Genomic DNA, 26,333 nt, shown 5'->3' with positions numbered 1-26,333 from the left:
GCAAGCTTGACTCGAGTTTTTTTCCTAGATCTGATTTCGCATTGCAGTGCACGTCTCCATGCCAATAACGATGAAACAACTACCTTAAAGGCTCGGTGCACAGAGGCTTCGTTGTGCGGACAACACTGTTCATGTATTTACACCTGCGCAATTTGTTGGGAAATGGGAGAAATTCTAATTTCACCTCTTGCCCCTTGATGTGCACTGCCCGGTGGGTTCCACCAGCTGTGCATGAGCACACTACTGTCCAGAGTTGAGGTTGGGGCCGGCTCTGTCTGCCGAGCATCGATTTGTAAGTTTCTTTGGAGGGGCTCATGTATTTGCAGACACCGCAGCTTGAGGGAGATAACGCTAATGTCTTCCTGAGAGCCAGATCAAGAGGCACTGCAGACTGTTGCTGTCGTATGGTGAATTAGCGGGAGGTTACAAAGGTGGAGGACGAACGCAGGAAACGCGCGCGGTCGTATATGACTGAAAGTAAAAATTACGTAAAGCGCGTTGAAAAATCAGTTACACGCCACAGAACGGGGCGGGACTTCGTAGTTTGCGAACAATTAAAGTGCGCCTTTTGGAGAACTTGATCAGCACTTTCTACTAGGATAGGCACCTAGCCCTCTAGCGCACGCGTCTGACGGCTCTTGGGCCGGGGACGCCTGTGTATTTTGGGGTACTGCCACGGCGCCCTGACACTTGGTCAGCTACTACGGAGTGACAGCGTCGCTGGGCAGTGCGTGGACCTATCCTGTGGCTGTCAGTGTTTGTGGGTAAGGCAGAGGGATCCTCATCATAAGGTTCGTCCCAGTCAGTAGTGTGGCCAACCCCACGAAGTAGGAGCTCTGCCTCGTGGCTTAGCCGTCGCCGACGGGCTGATTCTCTTCGCTGCTGAGCAATATTTTCCCTTGTAAGCGGTTTTCCCTCTGGAGGTACTTCTTCCCATGTGTACTGCGAACATGGCTCAGACACTTGCAGTGCGGCAAATGCTCCCGCATTCGCATTGTGTGATAATTTAGTTATATCAGGCATGCACTGGCAGAATTTCATGGTCACAGGACAACTCTGGCCTATCCCTCCTAGAACTTCGCAACCACAGGCATTTCAAAGGATGTGTTTTCCGCTGATCAATTGCGCTATTTCCAACTTGAGGACAATGTCTACAGGGCTCTCTTACTGGCTTTGGTCCGGTATGTATACCTTGGTACACCCATGTTGCCTTGGCTTTGTCCTTGACATTTTCGAGCTTCCAGTATTCTGTGATCCTGACGTCTGTCTCCGGGAAAAGCACAGGCATAAATCTGTTTCCAACTTCCTTCTTAAACAACTGGGGCAGCCTACTCGCTACGTCGCTGGGGAGAAGCGGTAAAAGTTCGCAAGCACTACCACGAGCTACCCCAGGACTTCTTTTTTCCGCCTCATCGCTGCTGGACTCTGTGTCCTCATCTCGGGCCGAAAAACGTGACTGATGATCTTTTCGGGGTTCGCGTTGGCGGCCCCTGTCCCACTTCGGCCTCTCCACACGCACACAGTTCTTCTCCAAATATTTTGCAACAGGACTGGGAATTCGCATGTTGTTGTTCTCAGTCGGCGACTTGGGGTAGCTAGCCGGCACCGAGCCCCGCGTGATGTTCACAGGAGGCAGTGCGACACACTCATACTGGGAACAAGGCAGCGGACACCGAGTTGCCCAGTAGGCCTGTTCCCTTCCCTTCGCGATTTGCTCTGCAGTCATAGAAGACCCCTTAGGGGGTGAGAGGATTCGTGGGAGTTCCACAGGGTGCTGCAGCCCGTTCGGGTGGGCAGAAGTCTCGTATGGTAAGACGGACGCAGCAGAAGCGGACCCCGCGAGCACCGCACTTGGTTCTGCTTCGCCTGGTGGGCTACTGGGCGTTGGGGAGGTGACAAGACCACTGGAAGGGAAAGCCTTTATAGGGCGGGGTGGCTCGAAGGGGAGCTGTAGGACTTGTGGCCGGCCAATCAGGGGTTCTACATGTTGCACACAGTGAAGAAGGGTACAGCAGGGTAAGTCGTCCAAAAAGGGAAGGCGCTGCTTGGTGTCCCAGTAACGGCGTGCAAAGACTCCCACTATCCGGTAAGGGTTCCTCTCCTCTGTGACGAGACTGTCTCCAAAAACATCGACTGCTGATGGTCCAAACCAAGGACGAGTGTGAGGAGTAGAGGACTCCCTCTGAGCCTCAGTGATTTCAGGTTGCTGCTGGCCCTTTGGGGACCACTTAGACGGCCGCAGCATGCGCTTCGCAAGGCTGTCTGAAAGCGGGATAACACATGGAAGCAAAATTCAGAGGAATCAGTGCACGGCTTAGGCAGAGGATAGGTCGGCAAGGTCTCACACCCACAAAACAGTGCGGATAATCGGATGGAGGTTCTTCAAAAACATGAACACACAAAGCACACTAGTATGGGTGATAGGGCCCACCAGGGGCCTTCACACATGATCCAGGCTAATCATGCCACTTTACGAAAGCATTCAGGCATAAGAAGCTCTGTTTGTGTCTAGAGTGACAGAAGAAGACAGTGACCGTACGAAGGGACACTCAACGATATGCAATGCTAAGACTCATATCCCAGGACACACGCAAGACGGCTTATCGAAGTGCACAGCAGCATTCACCAAAACAGCACACTCTTCAGGTGCATCAGAACTGACCACCGGTATCAATCGTCCATTTGCTACCAACAAGCGAATTCAGAATGCCTAAACACCTCCTGCGAAAAGTATCCTTAACTTCATCCAATTGTCTGTGAAACCCCTTGACTTCGCCCTCCACATCATCCATGGCGGAGGTCTGGGTCTCATGCCAAGCCATTCGATCAGCTTTCATTGCCGCTATACTCCGGCTAGCTGCAAGCATCGCGCGTGCTTGAAAAGCCTGGTCCCCACTTTCTGTGCCTTGCAGATCAGCGGCCTGTAGTGCATCTCCAGCAGCTGCTGTATTTTTGAACCTTACATCCTTGGAAACCTCGTTCGAAGCGACCACAGAACTGTCTTCGAACGAAAACAGGGAGGTTTGAGTGCCCCCCTTCTCCGTCAGCTCATCTACAAAGGAAACTCCCTTGGGCTTCAAACCAGAAGTAATGGAAGTAATGGACCCGTGAGAACTCGAAGAGCCTCTCTGACTGGTAATATCCCTCGGCTCACAAAAGCTGACCGCTCCTGCAGACCTCTGTTTGTTTGCTAAAGCGCCGCGTCGAGATCTACTAGCAACGTAGCCATAGCTAGTCCCCAGGCCAGAACCGGGCCTACCAATTGGGAGTTGTGAGCGAGAAGGACAGCTTTTGGATGCGAGCCTGGCAAACTTAGAACTTCTGCGGCGGATATGAGAGGCTTCGGGGATAGAGCCTCTCCTGGCCTCTTCTAGAGCTTCGGGCTCCTCGCCAGAATCGGAAGAGACTGAGAGGGAGCGAGATGGTTTTGGGCTGGTGCACACCCCTCCATTTTTAGCTTCCTGACTTCTGCGCATCTTCAGTAGTGGAGGCTGCAACAGCCATGGGTAAGATATATAAATAAGCGGTTCTCAGTTATTCCCCTTAGCCTGGAGCAGCTGAGGAAGGTCCTCCACCGTGGACGGCAGGGCACCACTCCCTTGAATTTTCTCCGATACAGAAGAGCCAGAAGCAATCCACATCAGATCTTTCTCCAGCTTTAAGACTTAACAGTAAGCTTTCAATGTAAACGACCCGTGCTCTCGACTGAAATTTCCGGGCGTCTCTGGCTCATTTCAAAGAGAAATCCCACGCCGGGCGAGCAAGGCTGACGGGTTGAACATAAGCAGGAAACAGTGAACACCTCCAGTGGGCACAGATAGCGGGCTTAATGCGTCTCGGAAAAGCCGTATGGTCGCATGGGATAGAGAGTGGGGTTCACTCCCCCTGCAAATGCGTCCCTTGAACTCTGCCCCTGAGGCGCGGGAAGCCGAATGTAAGGCAATGCAGCAGCAAAGGCCGCAGAATCAGCTGATACGAATAAGAGGCACCTATTCAGCGCAATCAAGCTGACATGTGCAAGTGTGCAGCACCGATTTTTGAGGCTTTGATACAGGCTGCGACTAGTCCCTGCAGGTTTGGAAAAGGGCAGAGAGAGCTTGCCCCGTCGGTTCGGAGGCATCGGGAAAGAGCCAAGAGATCGGAAAACGTAGCAGGACGAAAAAATAAGATCTTGCTCTTTCCTGTGCTGATCGAGCAGGGCCCCCGATTTCCTCGCGGCTGCTGCCTGGTTGCCAAAGTCATTAGAAGGGCCCGCTATACTGTGCTACATAGCTGCAGCCATTTCTCCTGATAGACATTAAATTACAGCAAGATGAGTGATTCGGCTTTCACGGAGGAGACTCTTATGAGGGAAAGTCTTCGCATGCCAGGGGAGGCCGATATATCCTTCGCCTCAAGTGGCTTGCTGACACCTGTGTTGTAGGTACAACACTGGTCCTGCTTGTACTACTTTGCTGTTTGCAGTCTTCTCCAATAGGTTGAAAACATTTAAACTTTATTTGGTGGAAAACTTGGCCCTGGATCAGGTAGGGAGAGGAATTTTGGGCGAATACAATCAATGCACGCTCTGGTCAATCAGACGGAAGACCATGCTTGTTCTTAAAACCCCTAAGGCTCCTTACGAGTAGCACATAAATACACCAGGGATTGTGTCGGTAGGTGCTTGCTCTTGGGGCTAAGCTAGGACTCGCTGCAATGCCCCAGATGTGTAGGTGCTCTGAAAAGGATCCATGCGGTAATATGGATTTGCAATGTGGGGTTTAAAGAAGAGAGTGTGTGGCTTGCATGTATCCAGTATACCACACCCAACACAGGAACACAGGATCTATTTGTAGCTAGTACATACATGATACGGATTGACTTCTGGGTAGGTTATCACCGAGGCGTGTTCTTTGAGAAGGGCTAGCTTCCCACTATGAAGAACCAAATCTTTTGTTTGTGCTTGCTTTGTGGTACTGAGGACATTTGTGCCAAGGGTTAAGAGGTTTTAAATTAGGGAGCCCATTGAAGTGCTGGTGAGTCGTATGGCACGTGAATAAAAATTTCCAAGTTTGGACTCTACTCCTGCTTGAGAGTCCACCTCAAAATACAGAAAGGAGCAATAGACTTTCGACGCCTAACGTGAATGGAATAGTGCAGCCAGACGCGTTTTCGACACTTGGCAGCTCTGTGGGCTCCTGTGTTGGCTTTGCGGTGTTTCAGTGCCTTGCCTTCGCATGTTACCACTATTCCGTCACAGCGAAGGTACTGCAAACTTGAGCCGCAAATTCCAGAATTGAAATAGGGCCTAAGTCTGAATAGGCACTAGCACCACACCAACTTCGCGCAGCCACACACTTTGTTTCCTTGGTCGACGGTGGGCTGTACAGCCACAACGACCCTCACGTAGTAATTCACCACGCCCCATAGATGCCCGCCTTGCCAGTGTCTGATTTGACCTTACATGTGTATAAAGGTATTACTGTAGAATGAATTTTGGGCAAGACTGTCCTTCAACGACGATGCGACTAGCGTAAATGTGGGCTGCTGAGGCTTTGAAGGTGATCGTAGATTGAAGGAACTGGTAGCAAATGGCAATTACAGGATATATTGTGCTCTGGGATGCTACTTTTATTCTTTGAAGAATATTTGGTGAACGACAGAGGGCAGCGTGCCACATCTGGAAGAACTTCGTGGATGCAAATATGATACGCATACGAGCTCGGAGAGCAGTCTTCGGGTAGGTGATTTTCATTTCATCTTAATGAAGCAAGGCTACTGAGCTTAGATCATAAGGGCTTAAAAAAATGATGGCCACACGGCCTGGGTTCTGCCTGCAGTGAATAAGGAAGCCAGCAGCAGCGGAAGACCCCCCACTGCGCTGTTTGCGACAGCCCCTAGATGCATATTGATATCTGATCTTAGTGCAGTGTGTTGAGAGAACAGCATCAGCGCGTGCTGCTTATTTTGCGCTTGAAGATGCATACCCCGTTTTGCAATGGTGTCAAGGCGACTGGACGGAAAAAATGTGTGCCTTGAAGACCTTGGTGTGCCCTGATGGTGATGCCAATCTACTACTAAGGACAAACACACGAAGTGGCCTTCCTCTTTTCTGAGTTTGCCTGTGCAGATTGCCGATTCTCAAACTGCTGCACACCGAAAGTGTCTCAGAGAGAAGCTACCCAGACATGGAGCACCCACATGTCTTGTTTCACTGTGAACAGCTGTGCCGACAATTTAAGTAGGGGCCGACTTGAACTACAATGGCGCGTGCAAGGGACTCCTGCTTAGTAGTATCTAGCTATAGGAGGCTCCTTTTCAGCTTATTTATACGCGTATGCTTCCTTCTATGCAGCAGAAGGTCAGAATTGAGAAGCCGAGCAGCACAAACGTGCTTTGGTCGTTAGGGGTAGCGACCAAGCCAGGAAGGCTCTAAAAACCAAGCATTCAGAGGTTGTGATCATACGGCAAAATGGAAGCACTAAATCACAGTGCAGAAGCCTCAGTCGCAGTATCGCGTTTGTGTCCCGAAACACGCCTGTTCCCGTGTTTCTAATGACTTGCAAATACATACCAGACATATTAGCTGTTTCTCACATCAGTACTATCACGATTTTTCCTGCGAAGGTCGCCTGTCTATTTCAGTGTGAGTATTCCAAAGATAGTATAGCTGCGACTGGCAGGCGACCACAAACGGACGCTGCAGCAGTCAGTCATACAGATGCAGGTGGTCAGGAAGACTGCGTGATGCAGCATGCAGACCTCTCCAACAGACTAAGCTAGATGAAGAACTGAGGCTAACCCGTACTACAGAAAGCTAGTTAAGCGGGGGCTCGTACCCATTGCCGTCCATCAACCCCACACATGCTTCCCCAGATGCTGCTGCCATTGAGGCGTGTGTTGAGATCTTGAGGGCTTGTGTAATTCGGCGTGAAACAGCCTGCACATTACAAAGGTGCCAAGGTGGGAACCGAGGCTTCGAGTTACTGCCTACAGCTGCAGCGCGGGAAGCTTTAGGCGCGCACATCTAGGTGAACTAAGCGAAGCGCGATTCTTTCGCTTTTTTCACGCCCTTGGACCCACAGACTGCCTTACTTTGTCTATGGAGAGCCGCAAGAAGCTTGCAAGGAGTTTTCGTGTTGTCGATGACAAGGCCAAGTATGCACCGGGCACTGTAGAGGGGTTTTGCTGCTCAATGCATTGTAGCAGTGGCAGCCGTTCGTCTCCTTCAGCGGCAAAAAGGCCAGCAAATATGGGGAACGTCAAACTGAAGAGATAAATAGAGAGCTTAGCCAAATCAGGACACATTCGCTGTCATTGAGGCTCTGGATTGCACTGCGAATGTGCGCAGAATGCAGCTGCAGCTCCTTATAATAGTGATTCTGGTCCAGTGGCAGCAATTGCCGTTGCTGTTAAGGTGCCACTGGATGACCCACCAATTAAGATGTGCGGGACAGTAGTACCAAATAAAGCACTCTGCTTCGCGCGGGGAGCAACGAATGCCAAGTCTCTTTAACCCCTCCTGCACCCGGTCGACTTGAGATACCCCTAGACCTTGCGGATCGAAAACCCGCCAGATGTCCACCAAAGAGAAATCCGGCCTGCACAATATTTCATTTTTAAAGCGAGCATACAATGCATGGGAGGCACTCTGGCGAGGGAAAAGAGGATAGGAAGAACTGGCATACACCAGGCTAACGTCTCCCTGCAAGGGTAGGTAAGTGGAGGGTACGTGTACTATATCAGGGGGAAAGGCGGGTATCAGGCATTCCATGTAATTTGATTGCAGTGCATTAGGGTTCCTTCGCTTTTGAAGGCCACTTGACAGCCCTAGTGAAAAGGCCTTAATCAAGACATCTGCACTTCAGATTACACGCTATCCTGTCCGTGAGTTTGCCACTGCTTGCTACAATCGGTTTGCGATGCGACGAATCAGGAAGCCCCTTTGACTTTTCGGTGCTTTTTACGCTCAGGGGAAGGGTTTCTTAAGTGTGCTGGTTTGTAAGTTGTAGCTAAAATCCCTAGGAGGCTATGCGCAGACTCTTGAGGATGCATGAATGTAGGGAGGAGGCCCGTCGCAGTGCACTCGTTAAACAGATGCCACAGCAATGCGAAGCAGGCGGCAATGTGAGTAAATTAAGGTGCACGCATGAAAATACGTTAAGCTACAAGAGAGGTGAACATCTGCGTGGCATGCAAAGACAGCTTGCGTGTGCAACATGCATTCACTACGGATGAGTGTGTGCCTGTCGTGCCTTTTACTGAGGCTTTGGAGACTGACGAGCCGTTGCATCTCTTTGGTACCTTGAGCTTCAGGAGACCATCCCTGAAGCCACTCCATTTTTTTCGAGCAGGCGTAGGGAACAGGGAGGGCTGACGCCGGCGACAAAGGGCGAGAAAGTTGTAGAGAGGGTGCATCAACTGGTCCTGGGAGAGACCGGACAAGTTCTTGAGAGCTGCGCATACACTCCAAAGGGCAAGCAGCCCGATTCGTAGCCGATTCCACAGGGCCCTGTGATATAGCTAACTGCCTCACCCTCTGTTGCAGCTCTGCTTTCGAGGGAAGCATAACACGACTTAAGAATCGGTGTGGGTCAAGTCTATGCCAGGCGTACCCATGGGAGCTTCCTGCATGACAACAGGAGCAGGCTTGGCATTCGCCCAACAGCAGCTGCTGCCTTTGACTTTGTTGCTGCAGGTGCCGTTTTCGTAGCACTTGATTCTGCGTCCTATTGTCTAGTTGCTGCTGCAATCCCCGCAAAGTCGGCTGCAGTTGGTACGCGTCATATGTCGGATGTGGCCACCAAAGCTGTGCTCCTTTTGCTGCTGCTGATTTGCATGCTGCATGATGAACTGTGGCTGCCTGTGGCGCCTCCACCCGTGGGGAGTACGGGAACGGAGGTGCATGAAGTGCACAGGGTGAGCATGGCCTTGGGGTCAGCTGTCGGCGCAGGCGTCCTAGGTGCTCCAGTGGGCCAAACACTGTATTTTGAGCTGAGTGGCGGCACAGTGGAGACCTTCGGCTTGCTTTTGGATTCTTATTTGTGAATATTTCCGAGAAATGGGATCCCCTGCTGCCCTCTTGAAGGACGCTTGGGAAATTCCCCCAGGCGGTGTGGGCGGCTAAGGCCGGAGGAGGTTGGCAGTACCGCGGAGAGGACGTTCGGTGGCCCACAGTGTAGGTGACAGCAGCGGATAAGGGCCTCTTGTTACTTGCGTCATTCTTCAATTGTCGTTTAGAAGGACCTTGTCCGGATTCCAGCCTCTTTGGGACTAAATATTGCGAGCAGGCAGCTTGAAAATGAATCGCATGAGGCCAAGTAGAGGACAACGCGGGAAGAATAGCTCGGGGAGATCCACACTCGGAGTAGCAGCCACGCTTTCCCTCTACCCGGTGTGAGCTCTCCGTGGTCCCGTCTTGCGTTTGGCGTATGCTCTTTCTGTCGCCGAGATTGCAGCAACTGTGGCAGCTCAAGTGCTTGTTCAATTCCAGGGCATGAGTGCTTACGTGAGGCTTAGTCGTGTCAACTCTTTTTGCAGAATTTGCTGTACGCTTGATAGTTTTTTCTGCTGTGTTGTTTGGAAAGGGACGAACGGAACAAACGCGCTTTGCTGCTGCGCCGGCCGAAAGGACGCGGGGAGCAGCATTGTGGACGCCACGGCACCGCAGACAAAACTTGCTACAAAGCCTAGCTGGAGAGCTTTTTCGGGGTACAGTAGTGCTCCACTGTAGCGACATCCCGTTAGCCCGGTGAGTTGAACTGCTGAAAGACGGTGTTTGTGGGAAGTAGAGGCAGTGGGGGTCAGGGTACCGCAATAGGGGAAGCTTGGGCGTTGACGGGGGCAACGGGCACACCCTGCAAGACGATGACACCCGGAAGGCGTGGAGAGCAGAAGGTTTTGGACCGCAAGGTATAGGGCCCCATAGGGTGTCCGTACGCATTTGACGTGAGGCCAAAACACGTACTGGCGCTGGTTGCATGCTTCCGTACATTCGGCTCCATTTAAGGTTACAATTAGTGCAGTAAGAGCGTACTTGGCAGCTAAGGGCTGGCGGGCACAAATGCAGGCGACGTCCGTGTGGGAAAACTCGACAGCCCAGTCGGGCGCAGTGATGTGGCCCCTGTTACCGCTGTGCGAAGACCAGATCCAAGATAGGGGCGCCTGATGTGCACTAAGCTTTTGCGTTTCCAGCTAACCTTACTACCGCGTAGAATAGGCCGCTGTAGGAATGCGCTTGTTTATGGCTTACGCGTACAGGGCTTCTCTAGACGGGGGTTTCAGAGGCACTTGACTCACCGGTCCAGTCTCCGTAAAACTCTCGAGAGAGCACAGAATGACGGTTGTTGCAGCACGGCCATTGCTCTCGCCAGATCAGCTTAGCTCACATATGACATAATACGGAACGGTACCTCGTAATAAAAACCTCAACTGGTGCCCAGATTACAAGCTCTACAAACTATGGAATGCCTAACTAAAGCACAGGCCTTGCAGTACCAGCGTCTATCCGTGCTGGTCCCGCTGGCTGCCCATATTCCCTGAGCAGAGGTAGAATACCTGAATCTTAAAGTTTACGGCTTGCGCCACTAACTTGACCCTTGCAAGCTACATGTGGTGGTTCGCTAACCTTCGCTCACAGTTCCTGTCTTCGCGGTATCTATGCAGTTGAATAGTGTACAGGGGATACATTGGCCCCTGCACATTTTGCGAACTGCAGCAGCAGCTGCTGCAAGATCCGCCGCTACCTCGACTTCTAGGAGCCCCATATGCACAAGCAGGACTTCCGGTCTACACGGAGGCACTGGAATATCTAGCGCTAAATTGTTTGGATCGCTTCCCAGATCGTAGCAGCCCTTTGGGCGGATCCACCGCAAGAAACTGTAAGCAAAAGAGAGCCACAATCAGGGGCATCAGGTGTATGTGTGCTCCGTGAAGGATAGACCTCGGGAACTTGTATTTACCTGGCTTCTCCACCTTTTCGCTGCCAGAAAGCTATTTAAGCGGTATTTACATATAAGCCGACGCGATTTTGACGCATCTGCTAACATTGACTTGTGTCTGTATATCTAGCCAGCTGTCTGGCTAGTTAAAGAGTTGGAGCTATAGGAAAAGAGTATGAGGGCTGACTCTGCCAAAGAGGCACCATCTCCACTTAATGAGATCCTTGCTGACAAAATACGGCCGTCAAGCTCATCCGCTCTGACTCCGTGAATTCTGAACAGCTTTACCCAAGTGTTTGCTGATCCAAGCAGTCAAAGCATAAACAACGAAAACGCATAAAACTTTCTTGCCTCGTGCCTTAACTGAAAGCTGCATAGCGACGCAGCTCCCTAAACATCCGCTTAGTGGCACGTGGGAAACAACTTGCCTAGGAGATACGATGTGCCTAACGCATTTGCCATAGCCATTGCAGCAGTGATGTTCTGACTTGCTGATCTATCTGTAAGGGTACGCTTTAACGAAGTTGCTACGATCCATGCATAGGCTACAGCGCAATACCCTGGATAGGCAACAACACTTAGCTCTTAAGCTATTTAGTGGATTGATCTATGCTAGCTACCGTCTATTTAGCAGGATCAAGCAGCAGTTACCTTGCAAACGTATACTTCCAGTGTCCTGAAGAGATGCATAGAGGTGTGCAGGGGCATATGGCTCACACCGCCGGAGAGCCCTGCGCATGCGTTCCAGCTGCCGCCAGCAACAAAAGCAGCACCCATATAGATCAAACATGATATCTAGGCCATGGAGAATAGGAAGAAGGGTACCTGATGGAATATAGGTTCAGCTTGTGCTACATGTAGCAGTGCTTTAATAACGGCTTACACGCTGCTCAACACATGACAACCTCCAGAGGCTCGAAGCCACGGCTTGGCTAGGATCTGACTCCACTGACATTTTGTCTTTTAGCCCCTCAAGCTTTTGGGTGGATTTGTGATGTTGTGAAATAGACGAAGGACAAGCTTGGCCACGAACAGGGTATTATGGCAATTGCAGCCTCAAGCACTGTGAGGCAATGATGATGTATTGGGCTCTACTGAGCCCATTATTCTAAACAGGGAAACGCCTGAAAAACAGCCTACTGAAGCTGTATGCACCTCTAGTGTTCTTCTTTAGGAACCTTGCCCAACTGCTTCTAAATGCCTTCCTTTATTGTCATCTGCCCATCTGCTCGTTGGAGGCATACCGGTTTATTAATCGAAAGGCAGAGACAACCTAACCCACGAAAGCATAGACTTTAGGCTGTGGCTCGAAATGAGGCTCTTTAGTAGACGCTTTGTGCCTAGCCAAGGGTTCGCTCAGGCAGGTGAGCCATCAAATAATTATGGGCGACAAAGTACGATTCCGTCGGATTACTACGCTTGTGCGTTCTTTGTGGGGCTTTCAAAATGGTAGACAATCCGGCCCTTCAGTAACACCACTGAGTATCTTGCCCAAATAACAGGCCCCTTCTGGCGTCAAGCCATCCTGTTGTCATTTTTACTACCACAGGGCAACATGAGTCACGGCTTACTAGATAGAGGTAAGGGTCGGCAAGGGGGTACTAAGCAACAGATGTGGAGAAAGATCAACGGCAGAATCAACCCTTATATTGCAAAAGGGAAGGCTGGGAGAAAACAGGAAATGGCAAATAATTTTAATGATATGAGTGCGGATCGCGTGCTGCCAAGCCACGCATGTGAGATACCCATGAATCGATTAGTAGGACTGCTGGGAGTACAGATTTACTCATAAGTGGCATCCATGTAATTATCCACTTGTCTACATTTTATTAGAAATGCATGGAGAGCAATGTAGTTATGGGCTGACTTTTACCTGACAGTGTGTGACTTTTCAGAGCGCCCACACGGCTTGAGTGACCCGACCCGTCATACGCATGCAAATTAGATATATTCCAGCTGCATTCATTTTCCGGACGCACACGCGTGTATAGCAAATAAAATTTTGAACGGAAGTAAGCGGATTCTTTTGCCTATTGCATTGTCTTTTTCTATATTAGCGCGAACGTATATCCCTGGTGAACCGCTTTCCCAATTGGACATATGAAGGGCGAAGTACTGTTCATCTTTTGACTGCAGACTCACGCGGGCTTCCGCGGGCTGAGACAGCTGCTCTACGCTCTGCCATTCTTCATCCCTCAATGGCTCTAGGCCCCGGGCGCCCACGGTAGAATGAAGAGTGACTGCTCAGTTTAGAAGATCTATAGCAGCCAAACAGCATGAAAATCAGTCAAATGAAGAACGTCAGAGTTCTTATGTATTTTGAGCAGTATCTGCTCTCTTTCGGTTCCTTCAGCTCAAAAGTTCTTGAATTTCTGCGGTTATGAGCAATGGGAGTGCATCCAGCAGCAATCCACAGCATCCCCTACAGCGGAGCCTACGCAGCCATAGAGGGGCTCAAATATACATAGTCGATTCATAATCGCTGAGGCCTAGACATCGCTTATGAAGGATAGAATGTACCTTTGCTCCGAATGCTAATGTTACTCACTTGTAATTTCATGCATTTTAGAAATCACGTGGTGCTCTGATGATGGCTTATCAACACCCTAAAGCTTTGCATACGCCCTATCTATGCAAGTCACGGTGTGGTGTTTCAGACTCGGTGCTGGCAAAGAAGGATAGCCGAATTTGCGGAAAGAGTTCCATATCATCTGGCGGGCAAGGCTGCACTTTGGCTCTGTCGACTACACTAGTTATATTTGATTCTAAAGGTTTGTAAAAGGTTTACTATTTTAGTGTCTGTTGGCATATTTTATTTCTTGCAAAATATTGCTAGTTTATTACAAAAAGACTTCATGTTGTATGCATGTGCGGTAGATACTATGTACAACTAGGTGCGATTCCTTGGGGGCCTTAGAGGGTGCAACCACGCGCACTTTTAGCTCTCCCTTTCGCCATGCCAAAAATCTGGAAGGTGCGGGCAGAAAGACGAGGCAGATCTTTCCAAACGACGCTCAACTAGCTTCTTATAAACTTTGTGTATAGTCTGGAGTTCAGCTCATCCCACCGATACCTAGAATGAAATTTTACTTTTGCTAGCACCACATGTTTTGATGTAACTGTTCCTCCTCCCATACGCTGGCTGCAGATGTAGTGGGATGCCGTATCTGTACATAGGAGCTGACCTATTTTGTTGGATTCATTCAGTAATTCAATAGCTGAATTTTTTCGAGGAGCAATTGCTAAAGACCCTCCTGGCGATGGAATCTGGCGCCAGAGAAATGCCTGTTGAGGCGGCAGAGGTCAGCTCACCAGCCCCTGTGTATGGAGTAGCACCAAAGTTGGTGGTAAGGCACATTGTGTCAGCTGATTAGAAGCTTTATGAATTTATTATAGGGCAGGACTGGTAAAAAAGAATGAATACCATAAGCATGTTCAAATACTGCAAGGATTTATCAGCCGTGTAGTGAAAAAACACTGAAACCGCCTCTCAAGGTGTTTCCTTCGCAGACGCACGCGAACACAGTGCACTATCACAAAAAACCTAGGCGCCCGCATCTGCGCACCGCGCAATAACCACTCCTAAGTTGAGCTAAGAGCTCTAGGACTTTGAAAACGTCCTTGCACATCTCAGCTACACCCCTCACTGGCGCAACTCCTTTACATAGCTTGCTTTTCTCCTATCCTGCTACCTTCCATCACAGACACAGGCTACCAACAACAATTCGATCATACAATAACACCTACTAATGGTGGGACTGTTCCGAGCCTCCTCAACATGATAGGTTAGCGAGAATCTTCAGTTCGAACTGAGTGATCGCGTGCAGAGACACCGAATCCGGTGACCACGTGTCCAACGTTCCTGGATGCCATGCAATTTCTGCCTCCAAGAGCTCTTTTCCCTTTTGTTGAAATCAGTGCGAAGGCTCTGTAAACACGCCTTGAAACGTCCTGGGCCGGCTGCTGCACACCAAGAAGTCAAACACCAGCACCGATACCCAGAATATTCATTACTAGAGGCGATTCAATATTGTGAAGGAGCAGTCAAATTTATGCAAGATCATCTTCTTGCACATAGCAACTAGCACGCAGACACAGAACATTGCGTCATTTTGTATCGAGCGATGAGTTCGCTGCAATAAATGAGGTATACGAACCGCCAAACCAATTAGCCCGCTCTTGACTAATTTGGAAATTTTGAGCCCGCAAAGAAATGACGTTTGGGTAAAAAGATGCAGTTCCAAAGAAGTTCGCAACGCCCCTGCTGGAGCGTATGAGTAAACCCAACACCGTGAATACTTCCAATGTTTGCCAGAGCAGGCTCGGTTCTTGCCGCCGAAACACAAATCACAGTAATACGGTTGTGCGCATGGTAAGCGAGCACTTGCTTGACCTCAGGTACCGTTGCTTATCCTGAAACAGCTGTACTGCACAATTTAGATGTGACGGACACTCTTGAACATTTTAGCTGAATTCTAGGAAGTCGTCCTTGTAAAAATCATTTCAGCCCTTTTTGATAGGCTCACAAAAATTTCTGATTAGATTGCTGTCTCGGTTCATCCAGGGCCCCAGCAAGTCTGAGCAAATTACGGGTATACTAGAGTGTGCGAGTGCGGGTCCCATTTTGGGCCTCTCATCTGGGTGACTGAGCATTTGAAAGAAAGCGTTTGTGGACTTCAATGCCCAGTGAACTGTAGATTGGTGAGCTTGTTAAGCAATTCGCCAATATGAGCAATTGGTACTTCTGCTTCGCAGTAATCTCGTTCAGGAGCTTAAACTTGACAAGAATGCGCCATGCTTCGTCTTTGTTCGCCTCGGCCAACGTGGGATATGACCGAAGGCACCAGTTGATTCCTGCACATTGCCTGTATTGCAGACAGTCATTTGCCTGCCACTCATTCTGCGCTTCGTGCCGTGGGGGCTTCCGATACTGCGAAGAACATAGCTTGGGGCTGACCCAGGGATTATTACAAGATGTGCGTTGGATGCCCAACAAGTAGCCAAGCTGCCGGCTCTTCTTCACTATTTACCATATATACGAATTCCTCCTTGGTCTTTGTTCATCCCTTCTATACCTCAGCTAAAGAGTTGATGAATTTCTTATAAAAACTAGCTGCAGAGCCACCGGAACAGGGTGCATTCTTAGAACTGCCATCGCTTTGTATACAGCAAAGCAGCCTAATCGAAACTCTTCCTCTTTGTATTGAGGTAGCGACTGTACCCAGCTTGCCATAGATGAATTGGCCGCTGTTGGGGAAATCCAGAGCTGATTTTTTCGAGCTCTCCTTGGCAGAGTAGCTTCAACAGCGCTCGCTCTGGCCACATGAGTGCCTTTTGTTTGGTCGCCCATGGTGTGGGTACGATCACGCTATGATGCATGAGTCCAAACTTAAAATAGCTTAACATGCTAATATGATCCAATTTTAATTCCAAGTTGGGCTTACCTACCTTAGCGGTGCCAATATTTGCGTTCTGCGGCCTGCCACCAGAGATGAGTCTCAGAGACTGCGATTACGAGTGAACAACGAAACTGCACGTTTGCGTCGTCTCCTCAAATACCAGATCTAATTCAAAGTCAATGTCAAGTGATGCACGCAATTCTGGAGCATTACTCTGAGCTTTCATCCTCACAGGATGAGTTGTTGTGTGTCCGAAAGGCCCTCTGCACTGCGCCGCAGCATGCGTGGGAGGTTACCCGTTACATTCCTTGATTAACCATCTTGGCTCGCGAATCAGCCTGCCTTTGCTGGATCATGTCCCTCTTCTCGGGTTGCTTGGTATTTCGCATGCGCTTACAGTTCCGAATCGTATGATCTTATCTTTCACCCTAGAAGCAGGTGTGTTCCTGGGGAAGGTCTCAGGATGGTTGGAAACGCGGGTTCCCTGTGCCTTGCTACTTTCATCCGCCCTAAATTGTAAGACAGGTTCGAAGTGTAACAATCCATTCAAGCCGGCGACTTTTGTTACATCAAGAGAGTACGTATTGAAGTGCTGTTCCCTTCTATGAACATGCCAGAAGGAGGAATTGTCTATTTTCATCTGAGGGTACAAGTGAGGGAACTCTCCAACTGGCTCATGAGAGCTTCAAGTACCTTCCCTCCTTACGATCTCCTTGCTGTCCTGGTCGGCATCATCCCATCGTTACACCTATACACTTCTAATCTACTGAGCAATCAGACCGTTCTACCAGCTATGCGCCCACTGGGTTCGCAACGGCTTGCAGGCCAGCCTTCGCCGCGTCAATAGGCGTTGGGCCACCATAAAGTTCCACCGCCAGTGGGTGGTTTTTCCACACTGTTGCCATAGAAAATCGAACTCCTAACCTGCCTAAAAACATGGCCGAAGCTCGAAGTCAGATGAGAAATAGACATTGCACTGCATCCGCAGGCAGTGGATGAGAGGAGGCAAGATGCATCAAACCCTGCTGTGCTCTTCACTGTATCACTTCATTTAAGGTCTTGGTAAAGATACGATTTATTTGACACGTAAAAGCTTGAAAGTTTTTGACTGTCCTTTTCAAATGCCTTTGTTCTCCGCCTATCTGCGCCCCTCAGAGTTCCCCACATGAGGGAAGAGGGGCAGCTAGGGTGCGCGTAGCTGCGCCCTTTAACCACTCTGCGCATTCACCGCTAGTTGCTAGTTCCACATAGCAGCGAGTAGACACACACAATACTGCGTCTGACTGCATCGGGCTGACAGTGTTTCACAATAAAATAGGACTTTTGACCAAAGCAACCAGCCAGATCTCTACGGAGTCGTACTTATTTGAGTGGTGTAGCAGAAAGTATGGACGTGTACCCCGCCATTAGTAGGGTATATTTGTGCGCTTTTCGCGATGCCCTGACGGCGCTCAATAGAGTACGTAAAAGAACATTGGGTACAGAGATTACAGACAAGATTAGAGAGGCAGCGGAGGCGGGAAAGACGACAGCCGCTCTTTTGGCTTTTAATCTTCATTTGACAGTTGAAAGGTTGAGGCCGGTCCTCAAAAGGCTTTACAATTTACAGTCAAATATGAAGGCACACATCAATCGCGTTCTCCCTACGTGCGATAAGGTTTGTTCCCGCCGAGGATACAATAAGCATAGAGACCCAGGTAAAAAGACCGCCCCGCATCTTCTTTTCTGCCGATTTCCCACCAAAAAGCCAAACAATTCTTGTACAGGCGCATCAACACTAGAGCACGATTTCTAGAAACGGATGGGGAACAGAGGATCTTGTACACAGATTGCCACAGAGTACCAGACTAGGCTTTGGTCTTATATGTGGCTTTCCACATCATGGTAGTTTGCACGAAGCAAGAGGTTTCTACGGAAGCGCTGAAGGGCCGTAAAAATTGTATCCAGGTCACTGGAGTTGTGTGTGTAGGTGATAAGAGCACGTGTAACGTAGCAACTGGCGGTTGACTACATTCTTGCTCTCTGCTTTTACTATTTGGACAGCGAGTATGACCTTGCTTTGGCATGCAGTACTCGTCGATATTCGACATCGTCTCTGGCTGTCTAGCAATATTTCGGTATGTACGAGTTTCCTCTGCTGCTTTGTAAGGTTGCACGCACAAGTAATACCAGACCTCCCCAGCACAGGGAAGATGGTGAGACGAGCATCGATAGAGTAGAAGAAGGGGTTAAGAGCAGAGTGAGATCGAGTTTGCTGCCCCAAATGAGAGTAATACATTAATGGTAGGCGCAAGGAATTGCAAAAGCGAAGCCAAACATATAAAGAGATTGGCCGTACCAGTGGCACCCCCACAGAACAACACTGTATACGAAATCGCGCGAGGCGCTTTCACCCCCAAAGCGGCCACAAATCCTGTCTGATTGAATGGTCGCTATTTTACTGCTTAAGGCTTTCTGGGTTGTTTTTTTCTCTACCATCACCAGGATTATGTACATAAAAGCGTTCATCTTATTTCCTGGGAAGAAGTGCTCCTTGTTGTGTCGATCCTAAGGGTCTAGCAGTGAGCGGTGCCTTGGCTCGCCTCTCTCTTGTTTGAAGCCTTTCTTCAGCCTCCGCTCGTCTCTTGTCTATGACAGCACGATTTTTCTTCGAGGGAACACTGCGTAGATGACCATTTGGGTCTTCTCTCTGTTCCTTTCTGCAACCCACTCCCCCCTTCCCTGACTGTGGCAGGTCATATTGCTCGCATCTCCCTGCATTGGGCTCTTTTCCACAATACGGCACCTCCGTGTTGGAGCGTTTGTTACAAGCCATCGGTACCGGAGTCGTTTCTTCTAAATGCCCCCCGCCTCCTTGCCTCTCTATTCTAGGCCATCGGCCTTGTTTGAAAGGATTACAACACCCGCCGAAGAGCTTATTGAGTCTCGCCTGCATCTACCCAGCTGTGTTCATTCGCATTGGCCTCCAACCCGCACTCTCCTGCTTTCATACCCTTTTGTTCTTCGCTCCGTTCCCCACAGCTGGAGTATCTATCTGAGATCTTATGCAGGACGTACGATCTGAGGCTGAAGAGCAGTGGACGATCCGCATTTGAGTTCTGCTCGTCGATTGTGTAGCTATGCTTTGCTTCAGCCCGCGCAGCCTGGGATTTTTTGGAGGTGACAAACCCTTTATGTGTGCACGGGGCCCTCGGTAGCAGGCCCTAGGCGGCTACGGCTTTCGTGTCCGCTGCTCTAGCCATCCTTGGGCGAAAGATGATGCATCCAGATGAGCCCGAGTCTTCTTCGCCTTCAGTACCAGGGGCCACCGTCTGTCCCACAATTTATGTGAACACCACAGAACAACACACGGGTACATCTGGTAAGAGAATTTCCTTCTGTGTGCCCTCTTCTTTCCTCCTGAGTAGCAGCGCTGCGCCTCCGGCCGAGGGAGCCTCGTTATTGCTTCTCATGCAATATGCTGCTAGACTGCCCCAGCCTGGAGTTAGTAGGGGGAGAGGCTACGTAGGGAGTCGTCTCATTCTGAACGACGAAAGTGCCGCTTTCCAAGGTTTCAGGACGACAATCCCGTGAGGTAATACGATTGCGGCTGTACGATTTGTTGCTTGTGCTGTTTCTGTGGTGCAGACCAACATGCTGTACAGTCAACAGCAGCCGTGCAATTATTTAGCGTGCCGAAGGGCTTTCAGTCGCAAGGCCCGAGAATACAGGGTTCTGGCAACGACTCCTGGTCTACAAGAGGGCGGGGCAAGTTCTCAGGCGCTCCTGGAGGTTCAGTCAGAGTGGCTAAGGCGACTTCGAAGGGGACCTTTAGTCGAAATCCCCGAGGGCATAGAACAAAGGCCAAGTTCCCACACGCTGTAGTAACCAGGGCTTCCGCTCGAAGCAGCCAGGCCCAGGCATGTGGAGGCGCCGCGGATAATAAACAGATTGCAAGAGAGCGTGGAAGGGAGCAAGGCGGAGAAGTGGACAAGCAGGAACAATCGGAGGAGACTCAAGCTGCAGAGGGTGCGTCTCCTTCCCCTCCTCTGGAGGCACGGCGGTCTACGTATTTTAGCATATGCCTGAATGCTTCTCCAGATGAGCTGACAGTCGTGTCTTATAACCTGCGGATGGAGAGTGGCTGCTGCTCCTTGGACGATAACTGGAAAAGAAGGGAGGCAGCCCTTTCCCGCTTCCTTCTGGCACTTGAAGATGCTCATCACCCGGATGTCATAATCTTGCAGGGGGCCTTTGCTGGCTCCACGCAACGACTTCTAAAGACGCTGGTTAGGGAGGAGCCTATGTTCCCCTTTCAGACAAGAGTGGTGGGCGGAGACGCGGGTTGCTGTAAGGCAGGCAATGAGGAGGGCGGGTGCTCTTGTGGCAGTTGCTGGTTTTGTCTGCCTTTTCCTACCCGCAAGAAGGCACTGAAGAACGGAAAGGGTTCCCCTGCGGCGTTTGTGATGAACAATGGCTGGGACTCTGTTTGTGGCTCATACTCGCGTCTTCGAGGAAATGGGGGTCTAGTGGTGATATCCAAATGGCCAGTGCTGCGACGCCATGCATTCATTTTCCCCTCTTCAGCGTATCCATACTCTCTTAGCAATATGGGGGCTGCCCTGGTCCAGATAGAGAAGTGTGGGAAGGTTTACAACTTGCTGGCGATGCAGTTGCAACCAGGTGCCGCCTACAACGACGTGCGGGTGGCTCAGGTGAAAGAAGTAATGGCTTGGGTCCGCACAGGGATGGAAGATGCAGAGAAGGTTGAGTTTGCCTCTTGCGACATTGATGGAGCTTTCGACTCATCCACAGTGGCGAGCACGCGCTCTGAGAGCTCTGTGATAACCGCAGAGAGGGCCGGCAGCACAGATGCCTCGACGCAAACTATGACCGGCCTTCCTGAGCTGGAGTCTAAATGGACGAGTGCCTCTCCGGGCGGCAAGGAGGTGCACACTATCTGCCGTGGCAGGGAAGTTGGGCTCCCTAAGGGGATCCTTAAAGCCACAGATCCTCTTATCATTGGTGGTAACCTGAACTTTAGATTTGGAGAGGATCGAGCCGCCCTTGCAGAAGCTCTGGGCCCCGACGGTTTCAACGCAAATCTGGCTTTGGAAGATGCTTCCTTCGCGCAGCCCAATTTCGATACGGTTGCGAACGATACTTGTTACGAGAGTAAGCCACACTAGATGAACCTGTGAAGGACTAAGCTCGTGTCTGTAGGTATGTATGTATATATGTGTATGTGTATACGCGAAGCGCTTGTTCTCGTGTATGGGTTCAGGGTTACGGGTTCACTGACTAATAGTACCGATGCATCCAATGTGTAGATGTAGAGGTAGGGTGGAACCTCTACGTGTGTGTGTGGATGTGTATGGCCATCTGGATACATGCACATGCATAATACACGAGTATCACGTATCTACAGTAATGTACGCGTGCAGCTAAATATGTACACACTGTGACATGCCAGGCAGGTTATTGCGATTAAGGCTCATTCCTCTGATTGTTTGCGTCTCGATGTTTGCGGTGGTATTCATTATAGGCCAAGGGTGCCCAAAGGAACCGTCCCAGGAGCTGCTCGATTACTTGTTGATACACTCGGAGCACGCGGGGAGGGTGGCGCGTGGACAGCGCACCTTGATAGATCCTTCTCCAGAGAAGATTCTCTTTAGATCCCTGGCTTTGGGGTGCATGCCATGCAGTGCCATTGAAGTCAGGCATGTGAGTGACTTCTTTCCGGTCTGTGCAACGTTTGCACATAATGCAGAAGGATGAGGAGGGGGCAACAACAGGGGAGACAGGATGATGTACGAGGAATGGGAAGCAGGAGATTAACAAGGAGTTAATGAGAAGGTTCGACTTGGCCTTCCGCAAATGGCACCGGACGTATGCGAGTCCGTTACACGCGCACTTTCGCTTGCAAGAAATGGGTGCACGAATGGAAATGCGAACAGCGTTGGCTAGTCATCTCTTATTTGGGGTTTTAGTTAGTGTTAACCTGGGTGCGCACAGAAGGCTGCTCCCCGGCTTCCTTTCTGCATAAGAGGCGGCAATGAGAAAATGCAAAAACAAGAACAAGAGGGAACTGTCAGCATAACAGGCTGCGCATACCACCCAAGCTCTGTGCGAACAAACGACTGAGGCAGGTGGCGAGATGGCGCAGTACCCCTACAATCGCTCAACAACTGGGGAAACCGGGGAGTTGACAGGGAAATCTCTCAGCGGGAGATTCGCCATGCTTCATTCCACACAAATATTGGCCTAAGTCCGCTGTACCAGGAGCGCAGTGCAGGTATACGGAAAAGTGAGCGGAAAGAGACGTTTTGTACACTTTAGAAGCCCGAGAATAAGACTTAGTCTACTCTTCGTCAATTTGTGAAAGTAAGGGTAGGCCGCTCAACCTCTTTGAGGACTAGTCTTGCAGGACATATTGTCTTGAGGGGAAAGCTTTCATTGCCACCTAGACCTTCAATCTTCGATGTGTTAAGGAAGCATTACAGCTCGCGCTGCCACAGTCCCTAAGCAGTGAGCTACGCAGAAAAGCTGGGTAGCTTTAGCATAGAGGCCGCCCAAGGCCTGAAGTGACACATGCAGTTGGCGATTCCAAGTGAAGGATCTCAATGAGGTCGGGGTGTGGTGATGAGTGCCCAGCTCTCTGTCAAGGCAGCTGGTCTAAACGTACTTTACTCCGCGACGGTGCATCTTAAAGGGTTGCGCGTACCCGCCTACACAAGAGGGCACAAAGATACCAGAGTTGTTTGGTACTAGGCTCATTTGCTACAGATCTATGTGGCGTTGACCAGCGCGGCTCTAAAGCCGGAAACTCTCAGGTTCAAAGTTATGCTTCAGTCAAAATGCCATATGGTAGAGATGGCAAGGAAGCGCGGGGAACGTTCACACCTTATCGTGGACATGAATAGGCGTCAATTGGTGTTTTCCCATTCGCCATGCTAAATGGCGAACGCCCCTAGCTAGCCAGATGGATAGCCAGTAATTGAGCTAGCTAATTGTGTTTGGACATTGCTGCAAAGTGGTGAGCCCATACGCACATAGCTTGACTCCCCCGAAAGCCGTTGATTTTCCACGACCCGTGCACCTTTAACTCTACACGGTTTTTGGGCCGAAGTTCTGGGGCTGGGGAACTGTTTGAGAAACGAAATTTTGGAGCTGAGAGCTTAGCTGGGGTGCGTCGGTCTCCCATGTATACTCGGGTGTTCTGTTCTCTAGCTGCATGGCCCCCCCTGGAGATCCCGCCAGAATTTGAGCGACATGGTAGCCTAGTTGCGCATGCATTTCACCCATGCCGAGGCCCCCATTCTGTGCTGCTGCCATTAGCTTTACAGCGAGAGCCTGACATCGTGTACGGCTGAGCGGTATTGGAACTCAGGTGTTGTTGCGGCACCGACACAGCTGGGAATCGCATTTGATCAGCTGCACTGCAGTAGCCGTTTCCCAGTGAATTCGAGGCACTGTTATTGGAAGAGTTGTTATTGGGGTTGATGTGCATGTCTTTCAGGATGTCCTCGTCCCTAGCGCTCCACATTTGCAGCACTTCCGCTGCTGATGGTCTGGCCGCTGGATCCGGGTGGAGGCAGCTAAGAATAATATGCCTCGCAATGCCCTGGATCTCATCCGCAATGGCAGGAACTAGAGCATTCGCTAGCGCCTTCTTTTTGAGCTTTTTATAAATGACCCCAGGACTATCACGGCTTGATATGTGTACATGCATGGGGTTGAAAAATCCAAACATCTCATGGAAAACACATCCCATGGACCAAATGTCCCACTTCTCATTGAACGACGGCAAGGCCCGTGAGCCCCCGCCGGGCCCCTCCTCGACCCCCATACACTCTACTGGGCAGCTGCGCAGCAGCTCGGCAGGGGCGTAGAACCAAGTGGCGCCGGAGATGCGAGACACTTGCCCGTCCTCCGAGGCCTCTGCATCTCCAAAATCGCACAGTTGAATCCTCCAGTCGTCAGCCACCAGCACGTTTTCCGGCTTGATGTCCCTATGTACGACCACCGGTTTAACTCCTGGGATTGGAGTGTGCAGGTAAGCCACCCCTGCAGCTAGCTGGCGGCACATGAAGAGACCCTGAGCTGGTGTTATCCGCCGCTGGATCGATGGGTCGCGTGAGTACTTGCGGGAGTGCAGGTCGCTGCCGTCCGCCAACCTGGTTACCAGCCATACGTCAAACGGGCCGTGCACTATGCCTCCTACGAGCTGGACAATGTTTGGATGTCTACACATCAGAAGGATTTTCCACTCATTTAGAATCCTTTCCAGGACCCCCACAGCATCGCTCTTCAGCATTGCCTCAACTGGCACCTTAATGGCAACCTTGGACTCATTGTGAGACCCCACAAACACACGGCCGAAACTACCCTCCTCAATTAACGAATACAACAAACCTCCCCCTGCCAGCAAAGTTGAATCAAAAGTCACACTGCTGCTCAGCAAAGAAGAAGGCCCTTGCTGAAGCTCCATGAGACACTCCAGCAATTCCCAAAATCGATCTGTCCCATATACTGTCACCACGTCGGCGGGCGTATCTCCCTTGATCACTGGCCCACTCTCCTCCTTGCCTCGAGTTGCAGGCAGAGCACCAGGCTGCTCCAGCCCCCACGCTGCGGCTGCCGGGGCCTCGAGGCGAAGCCCTTTGGGCAATGGTGACAAACTCGAGACTGCCTCTACCTGTGGAGAAGGTTCCGTCCCGTTAAGCCCCCCCTCGCCTACATTGCACGGAGGCGTGTATGCCGTCAGCGACTGCTGCTGTACGGGACGCACAGTCGCAAAGGGGCGACCGTTAGCCGCTGAGCTCCAGCCTGATGTCCATGGAGCAGCATCTTGGTTCCTAATGCATGGCTTCCCGTACATCGTGCACCCCTCAGCCCCCTTGAATGCCTGAGGCGCCTGATGCAAGCCTTCAGGGCTACAGGGACACCCTGCGCACATGCACGAATCGGAGCAAAGACCTCTGGGAGAACCTCCTAGCAGGAATTTCCCTCCAAGGGGTCCGCTCTCAACAAAGGACTGTGCAGCGAAACGCTTTTGCTGCATCCACGGTGCCCCCTCTGGAAGCACAGGAGTTTCCTTCGGCGCTTGCTCGATTGCAAGTGGCGTCCATTGGGCCCCGTAGGGCGATCTGCTCTTTCGAAGCATCGGCTCCTGGCCTCCCCACTTGACGCCCCTCTCTGGCCGGCGCACGAAGGGGACAGGCGAGCTGCAAATCTTTTGAGGCATCCCCGCAGTTGCCAGCGGCTTCCCGCAAGGATGTTGGTTGCCTGGGACGAATGAACATGCCGCGGGGAAAGGACAGGGCTGTGGAGGCCCCCTGCTGCGAGATGGGGAGGGCACAGCTGGTGTCTTGCACAGTGCAGCTACAGCTGCCAGCTCGTACTTTGAGGGCAACTCCGTAGGAGACTGTCCTCTCGGCCGTCTCGAATTTGGCTGGAGAACAGCGCCGGCAAAGGGGCCTCTCTTGGCTCCACGATGCAGCCCGCCATCCTTCTCAGGACAATATATCTGCAGTCTGCTATACACCGGAGACACTCCTTTGCCCTGTCTCTGGAGGTTCTCCTCCATCGAGCTAAAACGGGGGCCTGGAAGGCCCCCTGAGGAAACGCCTACAGGAGAAACCCCTCTCATCCCACTGCCTGAGGTGGGAAAGTATTTGCAAGGTGAAGGGACTACAGCAACACCCCTCCCGAGGCCGTTGCCTGCTACCAACCCCTGAGGCCTTTCGTGCACAAAGGCTCCGGCCATCCGCCTGAGCAAAGGAGAGACCAGAGGCAGCTACCTGCACACGCTGCAATTGGTGAACACCCCGCATGCATTATAAGGGAGTGGGTTAAGCCCAAAACGATTATTTCACGCACGGGCGAAGCCTGCCTCCCGAGTCGCTCAGCCCGTCCACCACTTTGGGGGCACACAAACGCACACCCACCCCTCTACTCCTGATTTCTTGTGCGAGAAAATGCTGCAGCGCAAGATTCAGTACGAAGAGGGAGACGGGAAGAACTGACGGTTGGA

The 26,333-nt window shown here is 50.9% G+C and overlaps 3 protein-coding genes across 3 annotated transcripts; 1 reads left to right on the top strand and 2 right to left on the bottom strand.

The window, feature by feature from the left end:
• Window positions 1-137: 137 nt before the first annotated feature.
• LOC34620972 lies at window positions 138-3,476 on the bottom strand. The gene is made up of 4 exons (XM_026335559.1): window positions 2,663-3,476; window positions 1,169-2,262; window positions 634-942; window positions 138-335 (listed from the first exon to the last, which is right to left on the bottom strand). Exons 1-4 carry the CDS (start codon window positions 3,474-3,476, stop codon window positions 138-140), a joined length of 2,415 nt encoding a protein of 804 aa, XP_026191344.1.
• Window positions 3,477-19,573: 16,097 nt separating this feature from the next.
• LOC34620970 lies at window positions 19,574-22,075 on the top strand. The gene is made up of 3 exons (XM_026335558.1): window positions 19,574-19,868; window positions 19,946-21,472; window positions 21,843-22,075. The coding sequence occupies exons 1-3, from the start codon at window positions 19,574-19,576 to the stop codon at window positions 22,073-22,075; spliced, it is 2,055 nt and encodes a 684-aa protein (XP_026191343.1).
• Window positions 22,076-23,303: 1,228 nt separating this feature from the next.
• LOC34620969 (proline-rich receptor-like protein kinase PERK13) lies at window positions 23,304-26,066 on the bottom strand. The gene is made up of 2 exons (XM_022734197.2): window positions 23,599-26,066; window positions 23,304-23,541 (listed from the first exon to the last, which is right to left on the bottom strand). The coding sequence occupies exons 1-2, from the start codon at window positions 26,064-26,066 to the stop codon at window positions 23,304-23,306; spliced, it is 2,706 nt and encodes a 901-aa protein (XP_022586457.2).
• Between the last annotated feature and the right edge of the window lie 267 nt (window positions 26,067-26,333).

This window comes from Cyclospora cayetanensis, unplaced genomic scaffold (genome assembly GCF_002999335.1).
Source record: "Cyclospora cayetanensis isolate NF1_C8 unplaced genomic scaffold, CcayRef3 CcayRef3_contig_72, whole genome shotgun sequence".
Classification (NCBI taxonomy): domain Eukaryota; phylum Apicomplexa; class Conoidasida; order Eucoccidiorida; family Eimeriidae; genus Cyclospora; species Cyclospora cayetanensis.
This window is presented reverse-complemented; position numbering and strand designations above follow the sequence as displayed.